At 46.4% G+C, this 11,144-nt stretch overlaps 2 protein-coding genes across 2 annotated transcripts; both read right to left on the bottom strand.

The window, feature by feature from the left end:
* Positions 1–449: 449 nt before the first annotated feature.
* Positions 450–8,495, bottom strand: LOC125539500 (cinnamyl alcohol dehydrogenase 7). The gene is made up of 9 exons (XM_087544776.1): positions 7,941–8,495; positions 7,483–7,815; positions 6,861–6,966; positions 6,595–6,643; positions 5,012–5,200; positions 3,779–4,812; positions 1,745–1,858; positions 982–1,652; positions 450–860 (listed from the first exon to the last, which is right to left on the bottom strand). Exons 6-9 carry the CDS (start codon positions 3,895–3,897, stop codon positions 658–660), a joined length of 1,107 nt encoding a protein of 368 aa, XP_087400902.1. The 5' UTR covers positions 3,898–4,812; positions 5,012–5,200; positions 6,595–6,643; positions 6,861–6,966; positions 7,483–7,815; positions 7,941–8,495; the 3' UTR covers positions 450–657.
* Positions 8,496–9,415: 920 nt separating this feature from the next.
* On the bottom strand, positions 9,416–10,012 carry LOC147986479 (uncharacterized). The gene has a single exon (XM_087542026.1). It carries the CDS (start codon positions 10,010–10,012, stop codon positions 9,416–9,418), a length of 597 nt encoding a protein of 198 aa, XP_087398152.1.
* Positions 10,013–11,144: the final 1,132 nt, after the last annotated feature.

An 11,144-nucleotide genomic window follows, 5' to 3' on the forward strand; every position in this document is an offset into this window, starting at 1 on the left:
CAACTGTACCCACAAACTTCAGTGGTTACCACTAACTTGACATGAACACGAACTTCAGAGTTACCGCTAACTTCAGACTTGACGGTAAAGATCAAAATTCCAGACTTACAGTAAAAATTTCAGACTTGCAGAGCACTTGGGAATGAGGCCGATAAGCATGAGGAGGATTTGGAGGAGGAGCCGACATCGTCGGGGTCGACTTCCGCAGCAGCCGTCGTGGGTTTGGTCAGAGAAAGTTGGAGGGTTTTTTTCTGTAAGAATGCTGTCGCGACATTCTTTTTCGGACGGAGGGAGTATATATGTATGGTTCCTGTTGCAAAGAGCATGATATCGCACTTAATTTGTGGCGTATAGTTAAGGAATTTTATCGTATTTATATGAAGGAAAGATGTTGCATATTGCATTGTTTGTTATCTCCCTTTCTCTCACTCTCAGAAAATCCATATTCATGTCACACTCCGCAAACATACTACGTATATACTGCATTGAGCAGAAGCAGGGTTCAGTACAGCACTACATTAAGCCAGATTGAGCAGAATCATATACGGACTTCTGCATTTATTGGCATGAGTAGCGATCGGGTGTTTTTGTTGCTGGATTTGGCCACTGATCTCGCCGGCAGATCACGCTACAGAGCAGAGCCGGCGAGCTCCCTAGTCAATCCGCCTTGAGGGTGTTGCCGACGTCGATGACGAAGCGGTACCTGACGTCGCCCTTGGCCAGGCGCTCCATGGCCGCGTTCACCTCCGCGGCGCCGATCACCTCGACGTCCGCCGCCACGCCATGCTCGGCGGCGAAGTCTAGCATCTCCTGCGTCTCGCTGATGCTCGCCATGCAGCTCCCGGCAAGAGTCTTGCCGCCTGTTCGGTCGCAGTAAAAGATCAAACCGGGAAGCTCGCAAGGCAAGATTTTTCTGAATGAAGGAAGATCATAAGATTTTTCTGGGTGATGAAGGAAGATCACAATCGAAGCTGAACTTACCGCCGATGAGAGCGAATGCGGAGACTTGCAGGGGCTTATCGGGGATGCCGAGCAGGATCATCTTGCCGTGGGGTTTGAGGAGCGCCAGGTACGGGTGCAGGGACGCGGCGACGGACGCCGTGTTGACGATGCCGTGCATGGTGCCCGCGGCGGCCTTCATCTCCGCCGCGTCGGTGCTGAGGACGAACGCGTCCGCGCCCAGCCGCTCCAGCGCCTCCTCCCGCTTCCCGGGCGACGTGCTGATCACCGTCACCTTCGCCGCCCCGAACGCCCTGGCGAACTTGACGGCGACGTGCCCGAGCCCGCCGAGGCCGATCACGCCCACGTGGCTGCCGGGCGCGCCCAGCCCGTGGCGCCGCATGGGGGCGTACACGGTGGCGCCCGCGCAGAGCAGCGGCGCGGCGACGTCGAGCGGCAGGGCGTCGGGGAAGCGGACGACGAAGCGCGCGTCGGCGACGACCAGGTCGGAGTAGCCGCCGCGGGTGACGGCGCCGTCCCTGTCGCGGGAGTTGTAGGTGAGGACGACCCTGGCGCAGTAGTTCTCGGCGCCCTCCTCGCAGCTCTCGCAGGCCCGGCAGGTGTTCACGATGCAGCCCACGCCCACCCTGTCGCCGGCCGCGAACCCCGCCACGTTCTTGCCGGCCTCCGTCACCACCCCGGCGATCTCGTGCCTGCAACCATATAATCGGTGATTATAACAAGTTGTGGCACGGTGATCAGCCTGGCGATCTCGTGGCTCCTGTGAGTGATGTGTGAAGTTTACCCGGGGACGACGGGGTAGATGGCGTTCCTCCAGTCGTTCTTGATGGTGTGCAGGTCGGAGTGGCAGATGCCGCAGTAGAGCACCTTTATGGCCACGTCGTCGTCACCAGTGCTCCTGCAGAATTAACGGCGATATTAGATTCTCACGAACCAATCCAGACGATTCTACTGCATCGGAAGGGATCGTGTCAGAAACACAACCATCTCCTCTGCCATGCACTCTCACCCATGAGCACGTCTCAGAACTGCAATTTGCTGACGCGGGGTACATATTCAGAGCTCACAATGACAATGGAGACTACTAACCTTAATCATTCGAGATTTGCATCTGAAAATTCAACTAGTTACTGATAACACCAACTCTTTAAACTACTTCCTACGTGTCCCAGATTACTTTTCACTCAAATGGATATATCTACCACTAATTTGAGCGACAAGTCATTCGGGACAAATGGAGTATTTATTTGTTCGATCTCCTGCATTACTAGTAGGAGATTAAACGCGTGTGCCTTCTACTCCCTCCGTTTCAAATTACTTATCGTGGTTTTAGTTCAAATTTGTTTGAACTAAGTAATTTGGAAAGGAGGGAGTACATACGTATATGTCTTGCCTCCTACGAAGGGTTTGCACTGCAGTTGTAGCTGAAAGAGGACACATGTATGGTCACGCGAACATCAACATGGCGAGCTGGCCTACTCGCAGAAAAAAACATGTTGAGCTGGCCGGCACAATAAACGAGAAAAAAGTGTAACAAATCCTCTCTGCGGGCTGAATCCGGTCTCGGGGACAGTGGGACATCTTCATCCATCTCCCATAAACTCAGCCATGTGCGGGTGCAGCAGGCAGGAGCGGGGCGATGAACAACTTGACGATCCACCAAGCGTACATATACGTAGCAACGCAATTGAATTGCCTTGAATTAATGCATAGTAACTGCCGGCCAGCTAGAGAAGAAGGAGGCCCAGGCCGAAACGAGTATACGTAGCGGATGGCAGGACATGTTGTGGACTGAGGTATGCAGCAGCCAGAAAGATCAGGTTGGTGGCGGGCACCATAAGTTCTTTGCAGGGGCAGCGATAAAATTCACCTTCACTCCAAGAACTTTCAAGGAAAGAATGAAGGTTCGGTACCTGCAGCTGCAGTTGAATTGAGGTCTGACCCGATCTGGTATGATGTGTGTGTGGATGATGCAGAGAGCAGTGAATGGGTAAAGGTTTAGCATCGGCAGCTCTACCTGCATGTTACTCTTACTTAATTGCCTATCACCAACTCAGAACTGAAGTCGCCAGAATTTCATAGTTGATATTGTGAGTTGCAACCTGGCTACAATGATTTTACTTTGGGTGTAGCTAGATCTCAATCAACTGATACTTAATGAAGTCTTAGTCAAGTGAGAGAACATAAAAAGGAAGAACGAAAAAAAACTAAAAGAAAATTTTACACGAATCTCTACGTAGGATCTAACGAGTATAGCATCGACTAAGACTTCGTCAAATCTCGATCGTCCGAGATTTAGCAACTCCGTTTTACTTTACTGATTCTTCAGAAATCACTGTCGATCGCTTGGAACAAGAGGGTTCGAGAGGCTGAGCAAGAAGTAGTAAGTATATTTTCCTTGTAGAACAGTATAATACTAAAAGAAGGCTCGACCGTTACTTGAGTAGTACCACTTGCAGGAAAATATGGCGTAAATAATATTGTCCCTTCTCCGACTCCGCATGGGGCGAAGTGACAGGTCGTAGTTTACTTGAGATACGAAATTAAGATCAGCTACGCGCGTACACTGACCACGGAACCAAATTCAGAGTCTCAAGCTTGCACTTAATTGGTGTGCTTGATCTGAACCGCAAACTAGCACGACGCGCACAGGCCTATACTGAGTCTGTTCCCACAGCCCCAGCTGAGCTAGCGCAGGCGTAGAAATTACAAACCGGAACGATTCCCCGCAATGGCGACTGCCGGTGTGTCTCCGACAAGAGACGGACAGGGGATGGGGATGGGCTAGCCAGATAGGGGAGCGTGCGTGCGTGCGTACCTTCGGGGGATGCGGATGGGCGAGAGGTGGCCGGATGCGTCGTGCGCCGCGAGCCCCACCGCCTTCCTCGGGTGCTGCTGCTGCTCCGCCGCCGCCGCCGTCGTTGCCGTAGGCGCCATTGCGGGTGGGCGACGGTGGCCGGAGAAAGAGAGAAGCGACTCGTCTTGGGTGGCTTTTGCGAGATACTACTGGTTGAATGACGGTGTGCTCTGCGCTGCCTGGTTTTATAGCGACGCGAGCGCACGCCGGGGGCAGCTGGAGGCGACAGAGCGACCCGAGCAGGCGTGGCGTTCACATTGTCCTGCACAGCTGGACTAAACACGAAAGCATTGTGCGAACGGTCGAACCGATTGTGTCATGCCCGCTCGATCAAGTTTTTACTCCAGTACTAGCTGAGTGCCCGTGCGTTGCCACGAAATAAAAAAAAAATATGAACACAATGAAATATTCTACTTCAGAAATATGCATTGAGCATGCATGGCAATATGTGATTTCATTTCCGAAGATTTACTTTCGCTCTAGCATTTTGTTTTGTTGGACTGAATAGCACATAAAGAAAGGCTGGCTACAGGGTGCAAGTGCAAAACACTTAAAACTCTAGGCACCTAATGCGAAGAACAATTAAAAAATTGGGTTTTCTGGGTAATTGAATAGATCTAATGAAGATCAACTATGTTCCTCGTCTCAGAAATTTATAACTGTAGTTGTATTAAGTAAATTTTGCAGTGAACCATGTTTGCTCCATTGTTTTACTGTAGTCTTGAGACCAAAACCAGGAGTCAGATGCTGGATTTCCGAACACCATCTGCTTCATCGCACATTAAGCATCTGAAACAACATAACTTCCAATTCACCAATTTAAGAGACAGAACAAAAAAAAAGGACAAATGAGAGGAATAAAAATTTCATGCCACAAATGTAAGGAAATATGGAGTGTAATACATTACAATTGGTACATCCTACATGGTCAGCCGATTATAACTCATATTAGATTGATGTATTGCATGGTTCACTTCCGGCCTTTGATGCAATATCTGCAAAGCAAAAATTGAATGAATGAACAAATTGGATGACCTTGTTGCCCCCTTGAGACTGACAGAGAAAGATTTTGTAGCTACACATAACTTCACCGCCATAGGTAATCATTTACAATTGCCAATTTGCTATGCTGGTATAGAAGACTAAATCACAGGCAATGGATTTTGTGATTTCAGGTCATAGAAAGAGAACTACCTTATGGAAGGGGCTGAAGTGGTGAATTCAAATTTTATGACATGGCACTGAAATTACAATTGAACGGTCATTGTAAATGATACATCTGTCAACATTTTGTGTGACTGGAACAATGACTCCTCAAAACTGATAACAGGGACATATCTCTGAGATTAAATAAGTCACTTGCTTTCTTTCTGGCAGGAAAAACTGAAAAAGAAAGGCATGTCAGACACTCAGACATACAAGCCTGCTTTTCGACAATGCTTCGAGGAATTTTATACATATTTCTTTCATACAAAAAAGTGTGTCTTGTGGCAAACAAATTTTTACAACCAAATTTTCATATGAAGTATCAAGACGCTCAATTTGAGATGAACCATAGAAATAACTTGGCAACCATACGCTAACCATTGTTAAGAGCTTCCATGTCACACAGATGTGCCTTATTCTTAAATTATATACTCTTCCCTCAAAAGGTAAACTAATATACTCTCTTACATATCTTCTCCCAGGCAAGCTAGTATTCTTGGCTCCTGCCTTGTGTCAAAAATTTAAATTATGAGCAATTACAATTTCATATCACAGTCAATATATGCAGTTTGGAGTGTGGGACAATGGCTTGGAGCGTGAGAGCACACCAAAGCATTAAATGTAGCAATGTTGCGCTTGCTCCCTGTACACATGATGTATCTAAAGGACACAAGAGATGTATATGACTCAAGGAACTGCATGACAAAAACTGAAGTTGCTGGATCTCTCTCACAACACTACACAAGTATTTGGACATGAAAGAACAAGCGCGCCTACACACACACGCGAGCATGCAAACAAGTGATTTCCATTGCGTAAAAATCTTGCAACCTTTTCTGGTTTTTTCCTCTTATTTATATGGTCAACTACTGTTGTTTAAAATACTACTGAAAAAGAGAGAATAGCTAGTGGGTAGGTATATCGGATGAACCATCCCATGTCCACCTGAACCCAGCCACTGCGACGCTGCTTGCACTGGATTCGTGGCATCCCACGAAGCACATGCATCGGTAAGATCTAACTAACCGAGAATTACACTAAGACGTGGACATGCACACATTACTTGGTTGTTATTGGTAGAAAAATAAAATTAATAATGCTAGGGACCAAGCAAAACGGGATTACATGCACATAAAAAACTGCCCGGACTTGAACTGCGAAGGAAATCACTCTGGCTACACCCGGATGAGCTGAAGTGCACATGGTGGCGTCCACCATGACCACCACCACATTGGAGGCATTGCCGGCATAGCCGAGTCTCCCACAACTAATATCAATGTGTATGCTAATATTTTTGGGTATAAGCTGTATCTGGGGAGGCATACAGAACCAGAACTAAATAGGATCGATGCACCATTGCCAACACTGGTCAACTGATTATTTAGTGATACACTGGGAGGCAACAGGAAGCAAGTACCCAAAACACTGATTATTTAGTGATACACTGAGAGGCAACAAGAAGCAAGTACTAAAAACTGTAAGTGTAGAACCTACAAGAAAGTAAACCAATCCAGACTTACATATCTGGACACATTAGCCGCCATATGAACAGAAAATCAAATGAAACTTACCTGCTTCCTCCTCTTGGTTCCAATTATCATCATCATCAAACTCGATATTCTGCAGAGTGCGGCCATGTGAGCCATATTTGCAATATGAAAGACAAAGAAATGATACATCACTGCTGGTCTATGATTTTATAATGGGTACCCTTTCATATTTTTCCATGTGAAGGAACACACATAGATCATACTGTTTCACCAAAATCATGAGCCTATTAAAACACTTATTTCTACCACAAAGAATACCTCAGTGCATAAAGATTCGAAGTACTAACCTATTTATAATTGTCATCCCAACTTTCTTCCTCTTCCACTCCCCGTTTTCCTTATATCACCGTCCTTTTCGATCTTGTCCTCTCCATACTATTAATAAGCCAATCTCTGTCAGCACAGTGGCATAAGCATAATCTCACTATTTCCGTAATGTGTAATGTCAAACAGAGTATAAGACTATAAACCAGTAAATATTGTATCTACAATAGGATGATGTTTTCCAGATTGATTCCAACAACTCAAAAATAAAACTAAAAGGTAATGATGTATTTCCTTGAGCTTGCCTTCAAGTTTCTCAAATAGCTCAAATGACTGGCAAATAAATATGGCAAGATCCATGTAAAGGGTCAATGTATGTACACCTTAATAATATCTAGCCTAGAAGTGTTCGTTTAAGTTTCACTGATGCCATAGACATGCCAATAGGATGGTGTAAACAAAATAGTTTCCTCAAAAAAGAAAAACGTCCTAGAAGAAGCTACAGTGATTCTAGCAAACCTGCCACTCTATCTCACCAAACTGTTTTCTTAATTGGTCGACCTCATCTTGAACTTGAAGAGTAAAAACAATATTAACTATCTATTGTGCTAAAAACACATAGAAAATAACAGAAATAGTATTTACTTCAAGACTACCATGTTGTAGTTCTGTAGGAAAATTTGCAGGAATCAGTCTGAGGATTGATGCAAGAGCTTCACATTTGCCTTTTATTTCACACCTCGGTATCTCTGTCATCACTCTGCAGTTTTCATGACAGCGGCTTCGTTGTCCCATTCATGCAGTTGCATACATCCACGAAGGAGGGAAATATCACAGTTGTAGAAAGAAAACGTGCGTCAGCATCACAAGTCAAAACTAAAAGGCAGATAATAGGATCATGAAAGACAATGTGCGTCAGCATCACATGACCAAACCAAAAGGATGGGTGGATATGGTGGTAGTTCCATCCACATAAACCTGCACAAGAAGTGAAAGCAGAGGTTGAATGCCTTGAGAACACAAACAGACATGCAAGATCACCACACTTCAAGATAAGATTAATTCAGGAATGAAACCATAGGCATGGCGCACACAGACATAACCTTTTAGATGAGAAATTGAGGATCCTGAGGAGGGAGGGGGGACAAGTGTGTGGCGGGGCTCTGCCACCTCTCGATGTTCGACGGGCGCCACCAGATCACATTCCCCACGGTCATCGGTCCCCAGCACGCCAGGGGAGGGCAGGGCATCCCCTGGAGATAGATGAGAGGAGTGTGTCGCCGCCTCCAGGGGAGGGCAGGACAGGGGAGGGAAAGAGTAACCGACCCTATCGATACGGGCAAGGCCTCCGATGAAGGTGAGGGTGAGGGCTGGGTCAGGGACACCTCGACCTCGTTGACGCGGCTGAAGCCATCGTTTACCCGTGGGCGGCGCTTGAGCGCTAGGAAGGCGTGAGCACCTGTGCTAGTGCGGTGAGCGAAGGGGAGGATGAGTCAGGCCACGGCCTTGGGGGGAGGCGGGCGAATGGTGGAGGAGACCTGAGTTGATCACCGATCTGGATGGCGGTAGGGGATTTTTCTCGCGAGAGATGGGATGGGAGGAGCGATGGGTTTGGTGACGAGAGTTCGCGGCAGGGAACGTGTGTGCCTGGTTGTGGCCTCGTGGGTGCTTTTTCTACGGAGGTTGTTTTTCATTTTCTTTTTATCGTAGTGGAAGGCTGGTTGGTTCTCAACGTGGATTGTGTGGGATCTATCGAGAGGAGGAGGGAAGGAGGAGGTCGAACCATCACGACGTTCGATCTCCCTTTAATAGTAGACATATATACGTGACAGCATAGTGTGATGATAGATGATGATATATATATAAAGATGTAATCATGTACTCCCTCCGTCCTACAGTGCATTGGTGTCAAAAAAAAGTCTTACATTATGAGACGAGTACTTAATAAGTACTCCCTTCGTCCCATAATATAAGAACGTTTTTGATATTAGTGCAGTGTTAAAAACGTTCTTATATTTTGGGACAGAGGAAGTAATTGTTATGAGTCACAAACACCATTGCTTGGATATTTTCCTTTTCCAACTCTTGATACGCGGCATATGACAACAATTGAGTACTCAAACGGTATCACCCTATCAAGAACCTCACGTGGTGCTCTCGATTTAACTTCAATCCGGATGCAGTCGGACTTCTAAGAGCATCTTTAATAGATGATGTATATTTTGGTGCTTCAAACTGGTGATGTAAAAATTTGAAGCACTAAAAAGTGTTTTTTACATCTTCGAAAAAACCTCCACTCCAACAGATGGTCCAAAACAAAGATGTAAAAGAGCAACTCTAACAGACGGTCCAAAACGAAGATGTAAAACCGGCCGCTGGCCACGCAGCTACTGTTCATCCGTTGTATAGCCACGGTTTTGCATTGAAATATCACTTAAAATTTTAAATTAAAGTGCATCATCATCATAGTTTCAAATCCCTAACAAAAGTGCATCATCATCATAGTTTTAAATCCCTAACAAAAGTGCATCTTCCCAATCAAAGTTTTTCACCCTATAAATTAAAATGCACATAAATATCATTCATGCGGGTCATCAACACCACCGGCGTTGTGAACCGTGGTACGATCATCATCATCACCGGCTTCTTTGTCGACGTTGTGAAGCGGTGAAGTCTCGTTGCCGGGAGCACCACCGGAAGCACCTTCATTGCCTCCCATGCCAGTCATGTTGCCGACGAAGCCACCTCCAACGCCACTCATGTTGCCGCCATAGCCACCTCCGAAGCCACCCATCATGTTGCCGCCAAAGCCACCTCCCATGCCGGTCATGTTGCCTCCGAAGCCACCTCCCATGCCACCAAAGCCACCTTCCATGTTGCCACCGAAGCTACCTCCCATGTTTCCGCCAAATGCACCATTCATGGCAACCCCCATCATGTTCATGTAGCCACCCATGGCACCTCCCATGCCTCCTCTCATCATAATTTGCCTCATGAGCATTTCATCATGACAAAGTTCAATATAGGCCTTTGCCTTGGGATCAAGAGTAGATGTGTCCTCGAGTGCCTTTTCCTCGACCATCTTCATCTCCTCGGTCGCCGCCCTCTTCTCCTCGGTCGACGCCCTCCACCACTCGGCCTCACTCCTCTCCTCTATCTCCTTGAGCTTGAACATTCTTGTTTCTTTGGCATAGTCTTTCCTTGCCGTGATAATGGCATCAAATCATTCCTTGAGATCATTGTCTCCGGCCTTGGCTCCCTTCACTTTCTTGTTTGCATCGGGCCTATAAGATTTTGTCGCGGAGTGAGGAGTGGGGCTCCTTCTCTCCTCACCGATGACATCTTCTTAATCCTTAGTCATCACACTCTTCTTCTTCGAAGCATCAAAAGTATCTCTAGTTTTCCACTTCTCCTCATCCTTGAGCTCTTTGTAGCAATGATGAAAAGTGAAAGTAACCATTGTGCAATCATTTTCTACAATAAAACAACCAACATGTCATCATCAAAATGTGGAACAATCCAATATTTGTGAAAGCACGCACGAAGAGGAAATATTTACCAAGTCACTATCACCGCAACCACTTGGGTTCATGTGAGCAACATTTGACAAGCAACCGGCCCACTTTTGGCATTCGACATTGATGGTGGACCAACGTTGGCGAAGAGAGTCGCTCGAATGGAAGTGACCACTTGTGTTGCGCTCATCGAAGTGATCCTTGATGCATTGCCAATAGGTGTTTACCGTTTGGTCGCTTCCAACAGATGCATCTTGAGAGACTTTCTTCCATGCGGTGTGTTAGAAGGGAATAGAGGAGATTGGCGGAATCGTTCATTGTATTGCTTGAGCCTCGTGGGCATATATATAGGAGTACATGATCATCTTGGAGTACAAGTCAGGGTAGAATAAATTCTACGCTATCCTACGTTTCCTAATTAACCCTTATACTCAACATCCCCCCGCAGTCACAATGGTAGCGACGCAGACGGTGAGACTGGAGAAGAATCCAAAGGCAAGCCGACGGACACCCCCCATAGTCGTAATAGTCGATGCATCACGGAGTCGTGGCTGGAGTGAAAACCGACGAGCTTGCTCAAGCAAGGCGGTAGCCCTTTGTGCCGTTTATCGATGTAGTCAAGAGCGTAGGGTGGTGTAGCCTGATACGTCTTCAATATATCTATAATTTTTGCTTGTTCCATTATCATTCTTAGATGTTTTACAATCATTTTATAGAACTTTATATCATTTTTTGGGACTAACCTATTGACATAGTACCCAGTGCCAGTTGCTGTTTTTTGCTTATTTTTTA

Source organism: Triticum urartu, chromosome 2A (assembly GCF_056163025.1).
Source record: "Triticum urartu cultivar PI428250 chromosome 2A, HENAU_Tu73, whole genome shotgun sequence".
NCBI lineage: Eukaryota > Viridiplantae > Streptophyta > Magnoliopsida > Poales > Poaceae > Triticum > Triticum urartu.

Bases quoted from the DNA above. Each gene is read 5' to 3' on its own strand.
- LOC147986479 (XM_087542026.1), bottom strand. From the start codon at position 10,012: ATGTTCAAGCTCAAGGAGATAGAGGAGAGGAGTGAGGCCGAGTGGTGG.
- LOC125539500 (XM_087544776.1), bottom strand. From the start codon at position 3,897: ATGGCGCCTACGGCAACGACGGCGGCGGCGGCGGAGCAGCAGCAGCAC. The intron at 1,859-3,778 runs GTACGCACGCAC...TTAATTCTGCAG, and splicing joins CCCATCCGCATCCCCCGAAG to GAGCACTGGTGACGACGACG. The intron at 861-981 runs GTAAGTTCAGCT...GCGACCGAACAG, and splicing joins CGCATTCGCTCTCATCGGCG to GCGGCAAGACTCTTGCCGGG.